Genomic DNA, 21,684 nt, shown 5'->3' with positions numbered 1-21,684 from the left:
TATCAATCGATCAGCCTTTATTTAAACTCTGAGTACATTTAGGGAGACCCTCATTTACAGTGTAGCCGAGCCAAAACACAAATCAGTGATTGAGAGGTTAAAGAGTAAAAACATAACAAATGCTAAAAGATAATAAAAATCATAGTAGTAAATTTAAGAAAAAATTTAAATAAATTAATCGTTAAAATTACAACAATGTAGTAACTTAATAAATAACATAAAATAAGAATTAATAAAAAAAATAAAATTAATGAAATAAATAAAGAAATAAAAGATGTAAACCAATACCTTGGCAGTATTAATATAAATAAGAACAGAATAATAAAAATGAAACAATAACTAAAAACATACCAAAAATCACTTTAAAGCTTAACTAAAATCAAGTGAAACAGTGCGGGGCTGATGGGAGCTGGTTAGAGACCAAAAGCTTAAAATATTCATGTGACACCAGAGAGCGAAGATTTAGAGATTCCTGTAGCTAAAAGCAGATTTTCCCAAAAAAGTACTCTTTAGATTCAAACCTGTGTGGTTTATGAAGACACCTGGTTTCCTGCGTTTGCTGGAAGGTCAGTCTTTACGGTTTAATTATATTCATAGTTGGTAATATGAGCTAGTTTTGACTGAGTAATAAGCAGCGTGATTCCACATGGGAGCCTGAAAAGCCGATGCTGAGTGGATTGTTTGGCTGAGAACAACTTTAGTAGGTTACTGTAAATGCAGTAGCAGCTGTATTATTTCCTTTTATTTAATTTATGTATCCATATAAGATTAAATCTGGGGCTATTAACCCCCTAAATGGTCAGGGTCCACCGGCAGGCCCAGAGTTTTATTACACACTTCTATAATCTAACAATGGCTTAACAAGTCTGCACTGAAGTCCCTGTAGTAATTGAATAATAAGCCTCAGTATGTAATAAGCCTGGGATTTTAAGGGGTTTAATTGTTTGTTGTTAATCAGTGGTAAGATCAGTCTGCCAGATCAGTCCGGGTATCTTTGGCGTACTGGAGAAATTCATGTTGGTCACATACTTCATACCACGAACTACTTTTGGGCACAGTCAGTACGCGAGCAGTATGTAGTAGGCTATTTCAAACACAGCCTCAGTTTTTCTGAGACCAAACCAGTGCACAGAAGTGTGGTTAGCTAGAACCAGTTTAAACTCTCAGTGAGAGTAGATATTATGGGAGCTGTGGTGATTTTAGTGTGCAGTTTACATCAGACAGTCTGTGTACTTCTGTGTGCAGAGTGAGGCTGAAACTGAAATACAACAAAAACTCTTCTGCAGTGGACACCTCACACCTCAAACCACAGTGTTTGCTGCCTGAGACCCTATTAGCCAACTGCTAGGAAAGTCCCATACCTGGAACACTCATTCTTTTTTGTTTGGTTTTAATATATGACCAATGTTTTTGAATGACTAGTTGACTAGTAAAAATGAATAGTTGTGCAACCCCTAAAAAAAGAGATGGAGTAAAGATAAAGCAATGGTTTCCAGTATCAGTCCGGATACACGTCATAATACAATAAATCAAATAGAAATGTTGATAGATTTATTACAGTGTTCCTTTTACAGCAAATGGAGTCAATCAGCCAAGACCTCACTGCTAGAAAAAACAGCATAGACTAGCATGGTTGGTCACCAAAACCAACAAATCGCTGTTGTCGGAAATTAAACCTCATATCTCCAAAATGGTAATTTTACAGGAGAAGGAAAAAACCTAGTTTACTTTTAATGTAAGTCAATGGAACCAGACTTTTTGCCAAGTAAGGTTGGGCCGTTTATTTTGGTCCATTCATCATGAAATTTACATACAATGTAAAGAACAGGTATTTTCAAATTAGGCCAAAAAATGAAAAACGGATGGAATGGAGCTACGAGGTTTTCTTCCAACAGCAGCGATATGTTGTGCTTTGGATGCTGGTATGCTGGTCAACTAAAATGACTATGCTAAACCAGCTAAACCAGAACCGGACCAGTTCTAGACCAGCATAGACTAGCATAGACCATCTTAGACCAGCATGAAATGCTTGCTGGTCCATGCTGTTTTTTTTAGCAGGGCTGTTTGGTGCCTTAAGTTTCCTACCTTAGTTTCTAGAGCTATGGTGCAAATGTAGCTAACAAGTCATATATATTTTTGTAGATAGACGTATGTCATTCAGTGTCAGAAACCAAATAGGCAGACCTATTTGAGCCAAGTGTGTGATGATTTAGGCATACAGTTAGCACCATGCTAATTGGTGGGGTATAAGCTTCCATTACTTGTTATCTAGATTTAGCACTGGAGCTATGAAGCTAATGTAGATAACAAGTAACGGAAGGTTAAAGAAACTTCAGACGCCAAACATGTTTTGGCTGATCAACTATATATGGAATATGGTAAAATATGTAAATTTCACTTTTTGTAGTTCTTCATGATTTGAAAAAAGGTGTGTTAAAGCAGGCAGAAGGTTTCTGGGGCTGAAAACCAGTGCAATAAAGAGAGAGATGAGATACACAGATGTAGAAAAATGATGGTACAGAGTGTGTAAACGGGATCTTGGGCTCTAGTTCAGTGGTGTCCAGTCTTATCCACAAAGTGTCAGTGTGGCTGCAGATTTACACTCTGAACAAGCAGAAACACACCTGATTACATTTGTTTAATCAGTTGGTCTTGGTCTTCAAACAGCTGACCATGTGGTCTCCTACCTTGGTGGAACAAAAACCTGCAGCCATGTGACACTATTTGGATAAGACTGGTCAGCCCTGCTCTAGTTTGATGACAGAAAGCTTCCAAAGTTCCAAGAGTTTCCAAAGAGTCTCATCAAAATCTATCTTGTGCCAAATATATCTGATTAGTAAATGAAAAAATTGATTGTTTTATGTTCTGTTTGTTCTGTGCTCTTTTATCTTGAATGTTATTTTTTCTAAGCACCTACACCTAGAAAAATTGCACACATGCCTGTGCAGCTTGAGCCTAGGGCTGGGACCACTTTTCGATTTAACAATAACTACCCATAATTCAGCAACAACTAACAACCATGAAATCAATAGCTAGTATCTTTTGTATGCTTGAGCTTTCTGAGCTCCAATCCATGATCTGACACTCCACCCCAGTTTTCTTCATTTACATACACACTAATAAGTATATGTCTTTGGAGTATTGCCACACAACGGCATAAGAAACAGTATTTATTCATTTGTAATTCTGGTTTAATGTTTAACTGTTGTGAGATCTTTCCCCACTGAGTTCATTTGTATTGATGAAAACAGCAGATGTGATTGTTAATGCATTGAAACTTGAAATTGCAACAAACTGGGAGAATTGGATCTATTGAGTAGTTACGGTAACAAAGTTTTCTTTTTTGTATCCAGTGCGACTCAAAGACATAAGTGGGTTTACCATACACTAATTTTTTGCAAATTACAAAACAACAAATAAAAAAAAACACCCAAATATCGCAAAAAGAGTTTTACGATAGGACAAGGTGGAAAAGTTATTTTGGCTAAACCCAAAATGCGAAGAAAAGTGATTTTTGAGTAAATAATCACATATCAGGTCATATGATTCCATGATTCCTACAGATGGTCTGATCGCAGTGCCTAGCTTTTCAAAGGTTGTTTTCAACATTTTGAAATTCTAAATCCAAAGCTGGCTTGAAAAATGGCTCTGCACAACATGCTCCCAGAACTGTCTGGTGCGCTTGCGTTCCCAGATGCAAGTTAGATGTTGTTGGGGTGGTAACGAGATTTCAGCCCTCATTAGGCAGGCCATTGCGCATCCTGCCCAGCATCTCAGAGCTGTAAACAACACAGCCATAAAAAGATGGCAAACAGCTGTAAATAATATTCTACTTAAAGCAAAAAACAAGTTAAATCTGTTAATTTTGCTTTTTATGCAGCCCCTAATCATGGTAGCCTACGTCATCTGAAGTTTCTGCAAATAACAGTAGTGGATGGCTTAATTCACCTTTTTTCTGCTGAAATTTTGAATAATTTGCAAAAAGTTTGATTGGAAACCCAGCCAGAGGTACTGGGTAACAGCCCATTCTGCTAAAAACATTTAGTAGTACAGGGAGTTCCATCAAGCTCTACAGCGGGTGTTCTACTTAAGTTTGGAGCTCTGAGCACTAAGCACGCTTTCACACCTACGTCATTTGATGCGGACTGATCAAACTTTTTCTTCCGTTCAGTCCAATCTGACAAATATAAGCACTCCACCCATGCTCGGGCGTACTCTAAACAAATAAAAAATGGTCTGATAAAAAAAACGGCAGGTCTCTGTTCGCTTCCAAATTAATCCTGTCTCAGTTTGCTGCTGGTGGAAGCATATTTTTGTGATGGTCCACACCAAATGCAGAAATCCGGCACCAGAGCATGCTTTCCTCTTCTTCTAGCAGCTCGTCGATGCTGAACTGTCAGTATAACCTGCCTGTTTTATTGTCTGACACCTTACAGACACATGAGCTGCTTTTAATAATGGCAGACGAGCAATAAAAAAAAATAATAATGAAGGCTGATTGACCTGATTGGTTGTATACAAACTGATGAATCATAAAGAAGCAGATATCAATTAAGTTTCATTGTTATTGCTTTGACTGTGATACATATAGATGTTAAGTATTTCTACTTTAATGCAAAGTAGGAGCTTTTTGGCTCAAACGGTGACAAATTGAATGTAAACAAGCACTTCATCCCTGCAAAATGTCTGACCATTAAAGAGCACTAGTGTATAATTAAGTGCCCTTGAGCCATTACAATGTAAAACCAACTGAACCAAATATAAGAGACACAATGTCACAAAACTAAAACTCTGATTCTGACATTGGTTAATTAACTGAGTGTGAAAATAGTCTAAAAGAAATGGACAAACATACAACTGTGAGCTGTGATGTGGAAGATGGCATTGGTGTCAATGTTTACTTTTTGAAAACTTGGTTTGTGTCTTCTTTTGTCAAGTTTGGATTCAGTGTAAAAAGGTCTTAAAGTTTGTTTTTCAAAGTTTGTCCCAGCCCTACTTGTTGCCTCATAAATCTACTGGTGAATCAAGCACTTTCTGATTACCGACTTCTGATAAATCAATAGATAGATAAAAACCTTCATGCCAATGTGTTCAGCAATCAAGCAGTCATTAAACCATCAAAGCTTTCTGTCCTTTCTAGAGCCCAGAGAGAAAACGTATGTGTGTGTATGCATCACTGAGTACTCACTGGGACCAGCTTCCAATACCAGCGTGTTGGACACTGTTACACGGAGACAAGAGAAGAGAGAGAGAGAGAGAGAGGAAAAGAAAAGGTGTCAGTGACTATGGTGGAAAGAGTTAGTAAAAAGGATAAACAGGTGTTTGTGTGTGGGGTGACCACCACAGGGTGCAGTATTTCTCCACATGTCCTTGGGGCCACCTAAGAGTTTCGCATTTTTGCTCTAATTCAGTTCTTCAAGAAATTAGAACCCTTTGCACTTTCACCTAAGAATTTAACGGTAATTAAATAGGAAGGCGTTAAGTGTGAACACAAGCTGAAGTCAAAATCCCTGTAATGCTGACGTTAAAATCTGCCTGCTAAGCTCATGTGTGAGCAGACGCCGATACATTACTGGGTTTTACACTGACTGTAGTCGGCCAAGTGAAACGTTCTTCTGCAACGTTTTTGTTTTTACAGTTGAGTAAACTCACTTGCAGCTTGCTGCCACTGTTTAGCTGTCGCAGTGAACTAAGATACAGCATGGTTGTGTAAGATTTCCCTTGCCAGTACACACCTTTTGTATCACCAAGAGTCCAATAAGGCCACACAGTAACTGGGTGCCTGCGACCTCAGATAAACTGGCAGAGGACCTCAAAGTTGCAGTGGTGCCCAAATGTGACATGCAGGCTAAAGCTAAATGTTAGGAAAACGCTCGGAGGAAAGCAAGCTGTGGCAGCAGGCTTTGAGGCTGTGCCTGGACTACTGGAAGCCTCCTACTGCCTGGGGGTGGTAATCCTTTCATGTCTACCCCTTGCCACCAGAGCACATTTTATTGCTGCAAAGTATGTAATATTGGGTGTAGCAGACCTTTGGTCACCTTAAACGAAATTAGATATCTCTAGTACTGCTAGCTTAAAGTCTCTACTGCCAAAGAAGTCTGTTGATGGGATACCTGGTAATGGAAGCAGGGTTTAATGATCTGGGAGCCCTTAGTCAGGGTTGTTACCAACAGGGATGAGCGATAAGTTGCTTTTGGAAGGCTTCTGTGTATCTCAGCAGCCCTATTTTGAGAATACACAGCTCTCCCCAATCTGGGAAAGGTCAAGACAAGGTGGCCCAAATATTGCCTTCTCAGATCTCTCCTAACAGGCAATGAGGGCATTCTGCTCAGGGTGGAAACCAGCAGTAATAACCCACTACTGCTAACAAATGTCTTGGTGAAGGATCCTTCAGGAAAGAGAGACCTAACCAAATCTTATGGAAATCTTATGGCATAAAAAGTAATTACACTTACAGTACCCTGATACCCTTAGAAGAGTGATTCCAGCTGAATCCATCAGCTGGGGGGTGTTAATGCAACAGACTTCAACAGAGACTACAAGGTTTCATTACAAAGTTAGAGCAGGAAGACAAGAATCTAGTTCTAACATCTAACATCTAGTTCTAAAATCTAACATCTACATCCTCAGTGTCACTCTCCTGCATTGAGACCGAGAGGCAGACAGTAGGTTTGCTCTTGATTTCAGGCTGAACAGAAACTTCTTTGACATCAGGAGGCTTTAAGCTATCATTCTTAAGCCACAGTATGAGGATGGCTCTTGTGGCACTTACTGCAGACACTTACTGTGTCTGTGAAAGCATACAGCACAACAAAGCCATCTGTTAACATCTCCACTCCATCACCACAACCAATCTTCTCTACCACAGACTCTCCATTTAACTGTGTACAATCCTTCAAATGCCTTGGAACTACCTTCTCTGAAGTCTGTGGAAGCAAATAGGAAATCCAGAAACCACATCAAATAGGCTTCATCCACATTTGGACATCTTGTACCTAACAGCAACCTGCACATAGCACCAAAGTTGCAGTCTATCAGACAGCATGTCTGTCCACACTTTTGCATGGGTGTACACTTCCGAGCTACAACCTAAAAAAACTTGGGTCTTTGCTCATAAAATCCCTGAAACACATTTTGAAAGTGACTTGGCAGGACAATGTCGCATCTAAAGTGATCCTGAAGTGGATGAACAAAAGGAGCAATGAGAGTACCATCATTATCCATCAGCTCATCTGAACCACACCATCAAGGCGTCAGAGGATTGACTTCCCAAGAAGGTCCTCTATGGGCAACTTAAGGGCATTTTCACACTTGTCCCGAATACCTGAGATTGCACCCAGGACCAATTCTGGGCTGTTCTGGGGGAGGAGCTCATTATCGCTGGTTTGCTTTCAGACACAAGAAATCCATTCGAACCGTGGATTGATTGTGCAGTTCCATATGTCACTTTTCTGCATGCAAACAAACACTCGAGCGGCGAGGAACAGCGCATTTTGGATACATGGCATTTCACCATACAGGAACATGGCATCATGAAACTTGAAAAAGGAAGTCACGCAATTAGTTGAAGCAGTCACACTACAAAATGAACCAATCGCACAGTCCCACACATAGTGCCAGGAGCAACTGACCACACCAGTTTGCTGGAAGTGAACCCCAGACCACGGATTTCAGGAGGACCAGATATCGGATCTCTGGATGACTCCTGGGCTCAAAAACAGCTTTCATACTTGACCAAACATACTGAACTCGCAAACAAGCAGCAGTTCTGGGTATGAAAACACCCTGAGAGTGGGTCACTGCTTTGCTGGTGGTCACAAAACCTATCTTAAAATCCAGTCTAAGAGCTCCCGCAAGACATACCAACCGGACTTGAGAAAAAGGGGATGAAAAGTACCCGCAGCAGCTTTGGTTGCACTTGTGTGCCTTTTTTGTATGCCTGTGTACTCACTGATGGCTGGGCTGGTTGTAGATCTGTGCAGGGCTGTGACTTCTGAGCATCATCTGCCTCTGTACTTTCCCTCAGCTTCTGATTGAGCTGTGAGACACAAACAATGCACATTTTAAGCTGAAACAAATTATAGTTTGAAGGCTTTCCTCTGTCTCACCTACACTGTGGCAAATCTACTTGTGTGGCAGCTGAGATTACTTTTACACAGGACCTGAGATTTGCTCTGAAAGTTATCACACATATTTGCTATATTCAGGATGGGCGTTCAGATTCTAGACTCCAGGCTGTAGAATTAAACCTTGTTGATCCAGAAGAGGAGAGAATTCTCCCAGCTTGCTCCATCGCCAAACTGGTCGGCTTCTTTGGCCATCTTGACCGCACCCACAGTCTCCATGGCAGCCAGCGTCATCAGCGATTCAATCACTGCCAAATGTGCACCCTGCAACCAATCAGAGGTGAGAGAGACACCCAGTGAGAGAGACACCCAGTGAGAGTGAGGAACATTGGTATGTTAAATCTTTTGGAATGCAAATTAAGGATATCTAAGAGAAGCTCAAACCAAGCGAAGAAATATAAAATGTTTAAGGTCAGCTGAGGATTAGTACAGTGTGTTAAAATCCCCAAAAAATCCAAATTCGCTCTTGGCACACACTCACACTCACACACTCATCCATCCCAAATAGGCACATTCACAGTAAGCCTGGTGATCTGCCCTGAATAGAGAGCTCAGCAGAGGAGGATAGAAGGGAAATTGACAGAAATGGCTAGAAATGTGGAGGCGTAAGAGTTGAGGAAGAGAAAGAAATAGCAGATTTAGAAGAAAATTAACAAGAAATGGGCAGAAAAATAAAAATGAAAATGTGAAAATATAAACAGGTGGTGTTGTTGACTTGGACAATAGAAGAGATCTGTCAACAGAGCCGCTGTTGCCTAGGCTAACATTAGCGAACAGATCTGAAGGAACACACCACTCATTAGAAATGTTGTATAGTTAACGTAAGCGAGCTGATCTACAGGGTCATTCTACTCTCTCTCATTAGCAATAGCTTTTATGGACTATAATTAGCTAGGTAGTCAGGAAGATCACTCTTCTGTTACTCTCTAATTACAAGCAGCTGTTGTACGGTTAATGTTAGCAAGATAATCTAGAGGAGCACTCTAATCTCTTTTGTTGGGAGTAGCTGTTGTCGAGCTAATGTTAGCTAACAAATACAGAGGACACCTGTGTCCTTTGGAATTGCTGTTGTAGGTGTGAGTGCATATGTGAAATACAGGGGTCCTTGAGGTCCAGGACCCCTTAAATAACCTCTTGGACCCCCTGAATGTCTCAAAATCAAAATTCTAGGGGCCCCTAAAAATAAACTTATTACGACATTATGCTGACCTTTAGAGACACTCAAATCCAGTATCAGTGAAGCTCACTGTTTTTCTGCTTCACCCACAATCAGCTTCTGTCTTTGGTGATCTTAACTAACTAGAGCTACAACACTGCTCTGCCTCAGGGTGGCGCTGTAGTAGACTGGTTCACTCAGTTGGTCCTTCATGGCCTAGAAACTGCAACTCTGCCCGGATTCCTCTGAAGAACTTTACAATGAGCTGCAGCAGATCTGTAAATCTGAAAACTCGCCCAGTTTCCCAAGAGTTTGGAGTGAAGAGTGACTGTTCCTCATTTCTCACACTGAAGACAGAAGAGGAGACGAGGAAGATCTCAGTTACTGTGAGGAAGAGCGCAGAACCGCACTAGAACAGAGACTCTACAGAAGAGGAGACGAGGAAGATCTCAGTTACTGTGAGGAAGAGTGCAGAACCACCCTAGAACAGAGACTTTTACTGACATTGGAGCATCAGCTCCACTATGGCGAGTGAGTTAGCAGCCAGCTAACACTGTAGTAGCCAGCCAAAATGGGACCCCCCCCCAACATGGGAGTCTGATGTTACCTGGCAGATCTTCAGGGCTAATGTTAGCTTGCTGATCTGAAGGAGCCCTCTGGCCTCTCATTAGGAATAGCTGTTGTGGCTGTAACATTAGTTGGCCGACCTGTCAGGTTAATGTTAGCTAGCTAAACTGGAAGAACTGCTGTATGGTTGAGGTTATCTAGGCAATCAGCAGGGTCTGTCTTCCCTCCCTCGCTAGGAACAGACATTTGTTGTTGTTACAAACAAACAAACATATGTCATAAAAGTGTTAGCCAAAGTAAGACCAGCACCCATGCTCACCATATTGACGGGTTTGCAGGTAAGCTGTGCGTCTGTGATGGGTTTCTGTGAGTGTGTTGGTGCCAGGCCGCGGTGCTGGAGGACCTGCAGCAGGCTGCCATGGTCTCTAGGGGGTGCCGATGAGCCGGTGTGTGTTTGAGACACTGCTTGTGGGAGAGAAGTGAAAGCGCTGCAGTACAGCTCACTGGACAGCAGGACGCGTTCCACTGCAGAGCCGAATCCATCATCAGACTGACCATCAGCTAGAGCCTCAGACAAATCTGCAGGGATGTTGTCTGGAGAGGAAGAGAGAATCAGAATCAAGTTTATTAGCAAAGTGCAACGTATACAAGGAATTTCTCAAGATGCAGGTGTACAGCATAACATACAAAAGAAATAAATATATATATATACATTTAAACAAATAATATGCTCTAAATGTAGGTATTGTGATATAAACTGAGGCTGTTTACAGTTTCTCATTAGGTTGAATGAATAACCGACTCTAAATGTAGGTATTGTGATATAAACTGAGTCTGTTCTACAGTTTCTCATTAGGCTGAATGAATAACCGACTCTAAATGTAGGTATTGTGATATAAACTGAGTCTGTTCTACAGTTTCTCATTAGGCTGAATGAATAACCGACTCTAAATGTAGGTATTGTGACATAAACTGAGGCTGTTTACAGTTTCTCATTAGGTTGAATGAATAACTGACTCTAAATGTAGGTATTGTGACATAAACTGAGTCTGTTCTACAGTTTCTCATTAGGTTGAATGAATAACCGACTCTAAATGTAGGTATTGTGATATAAACTGAGTCTGTTCTACAGTTTCTCATTAGGCTGAATGAATAACCGACTCTAAATGTAGGTATTGTGATATAAACTGAGTCTGTTCTACAGTTTCTCATTAGGCTGAATGAAAAACCGACTCTAAATGTAGGTATTGTGACATAAACTGAGTCTGTTCTACAGTTTCTCATTAGGCTGAATGAATAACCGACTCTAAATGTAGGTATTGTGATATAAACTGAGTCTGTTCTACAGTTTCTAATTAGGTTGAATGAATAACTGACTCTAAATGTAGGTATTGTGATATAAACTGAGTCTGTTCTACAGTTTCTCATCAGGCTGAATGAATAACCGACTCTAAATGTAGGTATTGTGATATAAACTGAGTCTGTTCTACAGTTTCTCATTAGGCTGAATGAATAACCGACTCTAAATGTAGGTATTGTGATATAAACTGAGTCTGTTCTACAGTTTCTAGTGCTATTCCTTTTGGACCTGGAGTTGGATGTGAGAGAAGATCTGATAAATCTGACACCACATCATCTCATCCGCTCGAAAGAGAGAGAGACTGGTCGAGTCACTGGAACAAGTGTCTGATACAGATAGAAACTGATGGGTCTCCTTCACGCGAATGCCACCCGCCAGCACACTAGAGCTAGAACTCGCAGCACACAGAGGGATTCCCACGCTGACCCACATTTAGAGAGCCTGTGCAAAGCAGCAGCAGTGATGTGGAGGAAGAAACACTGGCCTCCTTCAGTGCTTACATAAGCAGCTCAAGAGCACACAAATAAGAATAGGGAGGTTTAAGTACTATAAGCATATCCGTAATTGGCTAAAAGGCCTGGCATGACTGCGTTTCAGGAAAATAGACTCTTTGTTCTCTACATTTAAACTAGAATTCCACTTATTTTTCAACTTTTCCTCATCATTAAAGACAAAAAGTGCTCTGGTCTAAAGTCAGAACTGTTCACAGTGGTGGTGATACGAACCAGACATCCACCTCTAAAAGCTCCCTCACAGAAAGTTACTACATGAAATGGTTATGAATTCACTGCGACACTGTTTTATGATAGTTTTAAGAAGATTTTAGCCTTTTTTAGTGTTATTTCCTGGCATATCTGGCATTTCAACCTGGCGAGCTCAAAGTCAATTTTTCCCAAAATGGGTAATAAAGCTTTATTCCATTCTACTGTATTCTACTCTAAATTATATTTTTAAACTCCATTTATGGGAGTTTAGAGGGATACATGCACAGCATTGTGAAGCAAAATATCCTCCAAAGAAAACTATTTTTTTCCGATTAATTGTAAACATTCCACATAAACCTCAGAAACCATGTTTAGGTTCACTGGATAGTAAGTAAAATGGCTTCAAGTCGATGACTCAAAGACTTCATTGCCACATTAACCAGCAGCATTGGTAGGAATTTGCTGTGCAGCACCTAAGACAACATGATAGCAACAACAGACAATCACACACCAGACAAAATGATTTAAAACACAAAATAAACACATAGAAACTAAAAATAAAACATAATACTGAAAGTGGTAGTGTGTAAAAATCGCAGTGAAGATTCAAAACCAAATTAAGACATGAAGAATGTAGTGACAAATGCATATAAAAGTACTGGAGTTTGCTAGAAAGCTGTGTTCACTCAGAGTGCAGACATATGGACTGTTTCTGAACCCAGACGTCTTAAACTGTATTGATCAGAATTCTATACATTGGGGAAGCAATTCACAAGGGTGGGTGGGAGGGGGTCCCTTTAAAATGTTTTCTTACTTATATACATTTCTGTATTTATGTTGTAGATATCATGAGCCCTAGTTCCAATCTACATATATACACTACAACTGAGTGATCTATTCAAATTGATAGTGAAAATGAATGATTTTATATTTAAAAGTAAAATGATGATTTTTTAAAACAGCAATCTCAAAATTATTCCACCCCTATTCAATATTGCTGTTTTTCTAAATCACTGCTAGTCTGTGAGGCTACAAAATTCTCTAAAATGGCAATTAATTTGCTTCAGCTGGGATATACACTGATCAGGCATAACATTATGACCACCTCCTTGTTTCTACGCTCATTGTCCATTTTATCAGCTCCACTTACTATATAGGTGCACTTTGTAGTTCTACAGTTACAGACTGTAGTCCATCTGTTTCTCTGATACTTTGTTAGCCCCCTTTTACCCTGTTTTTCAGTGGTCAGGACCCCCATGGACCCTCACAGAGCAGGTACTATTTGGGGGGTGGATCATTCTCAGCACTGCAGTAACACTGATGTGGTGGTGGTGTGTTAGTGTGTTGCGCTGGTACGAGTGGATCAGACACAGCTGCTGGAATTTTTAAACACCGTGTCCACTCACTGTCCACTCTATTAGACACTCCTACCTTGTAGATGTAAAGTCAGAGATGATAGCTCATCTGCTGCTGCACAGTTTGTGTTGGTCATCCTCTAGTCCTTCATCAGTGGTCACAGGACGCTGCCCACAGGACGCTGTTGGCTGGATATTTTTGGTTGGTGGACTATTCTCAGTCCAGCAGCGACACTGAGGTGTTTAAAAACTCCAGCAGCACTGCTGTGTCTGATCCACTCAGACCAGCACAACACACACTAACACACCACCACCACGTCAGTGTTACTGCAGTGCTGAGAATGACCCACCACCCAAATAGTACCTGCTCTGTGAGGGTCCATGGGGGTCCTGACCACTGAAGAACAGGGTAAGAGGGGGCTAATAAAGTATCAGAGAAACAGATGGACTACAGTCTGTAACTGTAGAACTACAAAGTAGTATAGTAAGTGGAGCTGATAAAATAAACAATGAGCACAGAAACAAGGAGGTGGTCATAGTGTTATGCCTGATCAGTGTAAGTATAAATTCCAGCCATGTAGGTGCTGAAGCTCAGCTGCAAGCATGTAAAAGAAAAAGAAGCTCTTACAGAAGCTACGAGAATAAATCATTTCATTGCACAAAAAGGGCAACGGCTGCAAGAAGATCCCAGAGACCTTAATTTCAAAGAGACACAGTTAGAGGTATCATAAGTAAGTTTAAAACTTCTAGTACAGCAGCAAAGGATATGACAAAAAGAACACCATCCCCAGGGTCAAACCTGGAGGTGGTCAGTCCTGTTGTGGGGTGTTTTGCTGCTGCAGGAACTGGCTATGTCAGCCATTTGACTGGCATCAAGGATTCGTTGAAATTCCAGCCTTGGTGAAAATTCCAGAAGCTTGATGATCTTCAAGACAAGTCAACCAAAGCTCAGTTCAGGGATCAGTCCTGGAATGTCCTTCAGTAGCCAGCTCAGTCCCCGGATTCAAATTCCATTTAAAATCTTTGGTCGGATTTAAAGAAAGCTGTGGTGGCTCGGAAACCAAGGAACGTTAATGAGCTTTAAAGTTTTGCACGTGAGGAACAGGCAGAGACTCCAACAGAGAGATGTCTGAAGCTTCTGAGCACCTATTGGAAGCATTTATTGGAGTTTACAAAGTGTAATGGATGTGCCACGAAATACTGACTTTGGGGGGTTGAATAATTTTGCACATGGACATTTGTGGAGAGAATGACGTTTTATTTGAACTGTTCGCAGTAGACTCAACTTTGTGTTCTTAGAATCGCTTAAACATGTAATAAAAATGACTGTTTACTAAAGCCGTGGTTGACAGATTTTATTAATTTTATTTATATTACCAAACTGCCTTGGACTTTGAGGGGGGTTGAATAATTTTGAGTGCAACCATATGTTAGAGATGCATCAATACTGATAACGGTATCTGCTATTGGACCGACACCATGCTCATTTACTCAGACTCATAAAAAATAGCATGTGATGCGCTAACGAACAAATAACTCAACCTGGCAATGAAGGAGACTCTGCTCAATGGTCAATGGTCATTTTAAAAGTTCCTGCCAAGGCGGAACGTTTAAAGTGACCACTGAGCAGAGCCTCATTCATTGCCAGGTTGAGTCATGTGTTCATTGATGTTCATTTTAGCCTGTTTTTAAACACACACAAACACATTCACAACCGCTTCCCCAACATGGGTGGAGACACGTAGGCTAACAAAACGGAGGTGAAAAAGTCAACATTTAATACCAAAGTCCTTATATGCCGACTTTACTCTGTTTGACTGAATAGAATAGCGAGATAGCTGCATTTTTTTCAGCGAGTTTGCTCAGTAATTAGTGTCTTATCTTGAATGAAATCACTATGTTTGAAATTGTTCACAGACAGTCTGTAGAGGCTGTTGCACACAGCATGGACCAAGTGTTTTCGTACAGTGTGAAACAAGACAGAGTATTGAAACGTACACTAACTCACTAAAGAACAAAATGTCTAAAATCACAGTGTCTGTCTGGCTTTAGAGGACAATCAGCTACAGCTCAACCAGTTAAAAATACTTCAACAAGACAAAGCGTGAGCTCCACAGATGCGTTAGGCTGGGATGTGATTCCTGATGTCGCTGTAAGAGATAGATGAGGATCAAAACTATGAAACATACTTTAGCATAACTAGCTAATGCACTTCATTAAAATCAGCTAGATTTTAATGGTTTACCTGTTAAGGTCCATTGTGCTCTTTCACACTAACAACCACTTCATTCTGAGTAGGTTACTCAGTGTGGTATCGACTCGGTATCGGCGAGTATTAAAAACCCTGGAATGCTGTAAAAATGGTATCGACACATTCCTAATGTTTATGATGTTTCCAACATCTTGTGGAATCCATGCCGTAAAGAACTGAGGCTGGTTAGAGAGGAAAAGGAAACCAGACCCAGTATTAGTACAGTGTCCTAATAAAGTTCTCTGTCTATCGATCTATCCATCCATCTGCCTGTCTGTTTATTTCTCTATCCTCCTGTCTTGTCTGTCTATCCATCTATCTGTCTGTCTAGTCAATCTACCCATATGTCTATCTATCTGTTTATCCTCCTGTCTATCTCTCTCTTGCGATTCTTCTATCTGTCTATCTACCCTTCTGTCTGTCTATCTATCCATCTATCTACCTATTTAATTATCTATTCTTCTGCCTATACATCCGTTTCTCTCTCTCTCTCTCTCTCTCTCTCTATCTATCTATCTATCTGTGTTGACACTTCTGCCTGTCAGTCTTTCTATCTATCTATCTATCTATCTATCTATCTATCTATCTGTCTGTCTGTCTGTCTGTCTGTCTATCTGTCTATCTATCCATTTGTCTACCTATTTAATTATCTATTCTTCTGCCTATACATCCATTTCTCTCTCTCTCTATCTATCTGTGTTAACACTTCTGCCTGTCAGTCTTTCTATCTATCTATCTATATATCTATCTATCTATCTATCTATCTATCTGTCTGTCTATGTATCTATCTGTCTGTCTCTCTGTCTGTCTATCTATCTGTCTGTCTCTGTCTATCTAGCTGTCTATCTATCTATCTATCTATATATCTGTCTATCCTATGCGTTCATACCCGTATATATGTCTTTGTTGTCACATTGGCACACTAACCCAGATGACGTCACACGCGCACATATAACACACCCCCTACATCCAACACCCCGGACTGCGCTTGGCTCTGAATCTGCGACAAAACAGCACGACGAGCTCACTGAGTCACACACACACACACACACACTCAGCGATGTAGCGAGGGGCGCGCCCCTCCATAGCCCACCACTCTAATGCCCCGCACGCACCCTTCACGTGCAGAGCCGCATCTGTATTCCTGCCGCTCCGTCTCTGTAACAGCCGCCGCTCCGCCTAACACTGCTGCTCTAAGGCGTGTCAGTCTCCCGGCGGCTCCGCGCGAGGGGACCGGTGCAGTCTCACACACACACACACCACACACATACACACACACACACAGACACACACACACACACACACACAAAGCAAAACGGCCCGTTTTTGTTCTCTTTTTCCACACACACACACACACTCAGTGTCCTCCATCACAGCCTACCACGCACACACACGCACGCGCACACCTATTGTGCTCGAGCCAGCCTTACCTGCGCGTCCGTAGGCCTTGCCGATGAGCCATCGGATCCCCGCGCGCGATCGGGCTCGGCCTGGGTCGTACCGGTCCAGCGGAGTGATTTCCGGCACCGATACATCAGGCTCGAGCTCAGGCCTGCGCGCGCCTGCCGTGTCCACCATCGCCAGAGCCGCTCGTGCACAAGCGGCCGTCTCCTTCAGCGACACCGTATTCAGGACAGGGCACGCCCCCCTGCGCTCTGATTGGCCAGCGGCGTTCACACTCGCTCTCCGGTAAGAAGGGATGAAGGATGGAGGAGAACAGACGCATCCTTCCTCCTCCAGCGCCGCGCTTCATAAAGACGGGCGTGCTTTATTTCCCACCCGTATTCGGAACAGGCCACGCCCCTCCTGCGCTCTGATTGGCTGCCAGCGTTCACACTCAGAACGCTCGGCTCCTGAAACGGATCTCTGACCTTAGAACACTTAGAACGTTCTAAATGCTCAGGTCGTGCATAGAACGTTCCTGGTTTAGATCGTTTAGAACGGTTGAGTCGTTTAGAACATATCTAGAACGTGTATTAAGAGTGATAATAGCAGTAACACTCACAAAAAGATGGGCCTTCCAGGGTTCTTTAGTACAGACAGTGGGTTTATATAGAACCATGAACACTCAAAGAACCCTTTGCATGATTAAAGGGTTCTTCAGACTGATGGAGAATGTGTTGTAGATGGTTCTAAGCAGCACAAAAAATGGTTCTTTATTGGTTCAAGCGTGACACTGTAATAATAACAAACCCCTTTTGGTTCCCTTTTTCAAAAAGTTCCTATATAGAACCATCTTCAGCACGTTCTCCATCAAACCGAAGAACCCCTTTAACATGCAAAGAACCCTTCAATCATGCAAACGGTTCTTATGAGTGCTCTTGTTTTTTTTCTTTTTGTAAAGAACCCTTGAAGAACTTTTTGAAGACTGTATGTAGAAATGTTTTGGAAATGGCTCTATACAGCACCAAAAATGGTTCTTCTGTTGTTGTGATTTAAAGCTTGTGTGCAAAAAACACCCTTTTTCGTGGCAACGAGGACCGTAGAGTCATTATGCAGTTCACACTGATCATCATGGCCACATTCGGAAAATGACAAAAAAAATCAGAAGTCTGCAAAGAGACTCCGTCTCTGCAGGGCAGACGGAGAGGAACGGAGCGCGCTGTACTGGAAGGAAAGCTGGTGTGCTATAAAGGTGCAGATGGTCAAAGGGCGTCTCTTCACTGTGAAAAAGTAAACAGGTTTTCTGTTTGTTTATTTTTTCAGAGCAATAATAGGATTCAGCAGTGCTGATCTATAACAGGCAGAGTTTCTGCTTCCCTCTCTGTGTTATTACTATATTTTCCTCATTACATATTCTTTTTCCTTTCTTGTATTCACCTCCTATATTATGGTAAATGCCAAGAGGCTAAATGGCAATGTTAAAGAAAACTCTGTTTGTTTACTTTGTAAAAATGAACAAGCGCAGTGTATACTTCTTCATGAGACTCACTCCACAGATATGGATGACAGATTTCGGGGCAACAAACTCCTGTATAGACCTGAATGGTCCTGTATAGTCCTGTATAGACCTGTATAGTCCTGTAAAGTCATGTATAGACCTGTATAGACCTGTAAAGTCATGTATAGACCAGTAAAGTCCTGTATAGACCTGTAAAGTCCTGTATAGACCTGTATAGTCCTTTATAGACTTGTATTGTCATGTATAGACCTGGATAGTCCTGTATAGTCCTGTATAGACCTGTATAGTCCTGTATAGTCATGTATAGACCTGGATGGTCCTGTATAGACCTGGATATACCTGTATAGTCCTGTATAGCCCTGTATAGTCCTGTATAGACCTGTATAGTCCTGTATAGTCCTGTATAGACCTGTATAGTCCTGTATAGTCCTGTATAGACCGGGATAGTCCTGGATAGTCCTGTATAGACCTGGATAGTCCTGTATAGTCATGTATAGACCTGGATGGTCCTGTATAGACCTGGATAGACCTGTATAGTCCTGTATAGCCCTGTATAGTCCTGTATAGACCTGTATTGTCCTGTATAGTCCTGTATAGTCATGTATAGACCTGTATAGTCCTGGATAGTCCTGTATAGACCTGGATAGTCCTGTATACTCCTGTATAGACCTGTATAGTCCTGTATAGACCTGTATAGTCCTGGATAGTCCTGTATAGATCTGTATGGACCTGTATAGACCTGTATAGTCCTGTATAGACCTGGATAGTACTGTATAGATCTGAATAGACCTGTATAGACCTGTATAGTCCTGTATAGACCTGGATAGTCCTGCATAGACCTGGACAGTCCTGTATAAATCTTTGTAGAACTGTATAGACCTCTATAGTCCTGTATAGCCCTGTATAGACCTGAATAGTCCTGTATAGTCCTGTATAGACCTGTGTAGTCCTGTATAGACCTGTATGGTCCTGTATAGACCTTATAGTTCTGGATAGACCTGGATAATCCTGTATAAATCTTTGTAGACCTGTATAGACCTGTATGGTCCTGTATAGACCTTATAGTCCTGGATAGACCTGTATAGTCCTGTATAGACCTGTATAGTCCTGTATAAATCTTTGTAGACCTGTATAGACCTGTATAGTCCTGTATAGCCCTGTATAGTCCTGTATAGTGCTGTATAGACCTGTATAGTCCTGTATAGTCCTGTATAGACATGTATAGTCCTGTATAGACCTGGATGGTCATGTATAGTCCTGTATAGACCTGTATAGTCCTGTATAGCCCTGTATACTCCTGTATAGTCCTGGATAGTTCTGCATAGACCTGGATAGTCCTGTATAAATCTGTATAGACCTGTATAGTCCTGTATAGCCCTGTATAGCCCTGTATAGACCTGTATAGTCCTGTATAGACCTGTATAGTCCTGTATAGACCTGGATGGTCCTTTATAGTCCTGTATAGTCCTGTATAGACCTGGATAGTCCTGGATAGACTTGAATAGTCCTGTATGAACCTGTATAGACCTGTACAGTCCTGGATAGACCTGTATTATCCTGTATAGTCCTGGATAGACGTGTATTGTCCTGTATTGTCCTGGATAGACCTGTATAATCCTGCATAGACCTGGGTAGTCCTGTATAGTCCTGTATAGACCTGTGTAGTCCAACGTAATGTAATAGGTCAACACTTAGACAGTTGCACTACTCAGGAGCCCTGTATAGTCCTGTATAGACCTGGATGGTCCTTCATAGTCCTGTATAGACCTGTATTGTCCTGTATTGTCCTGGATAGACCTGGATAGACCTGTATAGTCCTGTATAGACCTGGATAGTCCTGTATAGTCCTGTATAGACCTGTATAGTCCAACATAATGTAACAGGTCAATACTTAAACAGTTGCACTACTCAGTAGCCCTGTATAGTCCTGTATAGACCTGGATGGTCCTTTATAGTCCTGTATAGACCTGGATGGTCCTTTATAGTCCTGTATAGACCTGTATAGTCCTGTATAGACCTGTATAGTCCTGTATAGTCCTAGATAGACCTGGATAGACCTGTATAGTCCTGTATAGTCCTGTATAGATCTGAATAGTCCTGTATAGTCCTGCATAGACCTGTATAGTCCTGTCCAGCTATGTATAGTCCAACGTAATGTAATAGGTCAACACTTAGACAGTTGCCCTACTCATGAGCCCATATTTATATATTTATTTGCTTCTTAATAGTATTTTTGTACTTGACTGGACTGGGTTTGTGTTATGCAAATAATTGCATGCAGCACTGCCATTATTGTTTGTATTTTGTTTGTAAAAAAATAATAATGCCCTTTTTTTTTTAAAAGATTGACCTCAGCTGAAAACAGCAGGAGGACAGGGTCTAGTTTATTTATATTGTCAACAGGTTATGAGAAGTCTGGCCTCTTCCTGTTTTTCCCATTATATCAAAAACATAGTCCTGTATAAATCTGTATAGACCTGTATAGACCTGTATAGTCCTGTATAGCCCTGTATAGACCTGTGTAGTCCTGTATAGCCCTGTATAGCCCTGTATAGACCTGTATAGACCTGTATAGTCCTGTATAGACCTGGATGGTCCTTTATAGTCCTGTATAGTCCTGTATAGACCTGTATAGTCCTGGATAGACTTGGATAGTCCTGTATGGTCCTGTATGAACCTGTATAGACCTGTATAGTCCTGTATTGACCTGTATTGTTCTGTATTGTCCTGGATAGACCTGTATAGTCCTGTATAGACCTGGGTAGTCCTGTATAGACCTGTATAGTCCAACGTAATGTAATAGGTCAACACTTAGACAGTTGCACTACTCAGGAGCCCTGTATAGTCCTGTATAGACCTGTATAGACCTGTATAGTCCTGTATAGACCTGGATGGTCCTTTATAGTCCTGTATAGACCTGTATAGTCCTGGATAGTCCTGGATAGACCTGTATAGTCCTGTATAGTCCTGGATAGATCTGAATAGTCCTGTATAGTCTTGCATAGACCTGTATTGTCCTGTCCAGCTATGTATAGTCCAATGTAATGTAATAGGTCAACACTTAGACAGTTGCACTACTCAGGAGCCCTGTATAGTCCTGTATAGACCTGGATGGTCCTTCATAGTCCTGTATAGACCTGTATTGGTCCTGTATTGTCCTGGCATGCCATGATAGACCTGTATATGTCCTGTATAGACATGGATAATGCCCTGTTTGATCTGTATAGAGACCTGTAAAGTCCAGGAGGACAGGGTCTAGTTTA

General features: G+C 41.4%; 1 protein-coding gene across 1 annotated transcript in view; it reads right to left on the bottom strand.

The window, feature by feature from the left end:
- LOC118797699 (calmodulin-regulated spectrin-associated protein 3) overlaps window positions 1-17,097 on the bottom strand; it is a 38,528-nt gene extending 21,431 nt beyond the window's left edge. The window contains 5 exon segments of the mRNA XM_036556969.1: window positions 5,189-5,221; window positions 7,952-8,038; window positions 8,250-8,390; window positions 10,169-10,443; window positions 16,950-17,097. Of these exon segments, the coding sequence (XP_036412862.1) occupies window positions 5,189-5,221; window positions 7,952-8,038; window positions 8,250-8,390; window positions 10,169-10,443; window positions 16,950-17,097 (684 nt within the window).
- Window positions 17,098-21,684: the final 4,587 nt, after the last annotated feature.

The sequence above is a fragment of the Colossoma macropomum genome, unplaced genomic scaffold (assembly GCF_904425465.1).
Source record: "Colossoma macropomum unplaced genomic scaffold, Colossoma_macropomum, whole genome shotgun sequence".
NCBI classification, from domain to species: domain Eukaryota; kingdom Metazoa; phylum Chordata; class Actinopteri; order Characiformes; family Serrasalmidae; genus Colossoma; species Colossoma macropomum.
Note: the sequence above shows the minus strand (reverse complement) of the source record. Positions and strands in the feature narration are given on the sequence as shown.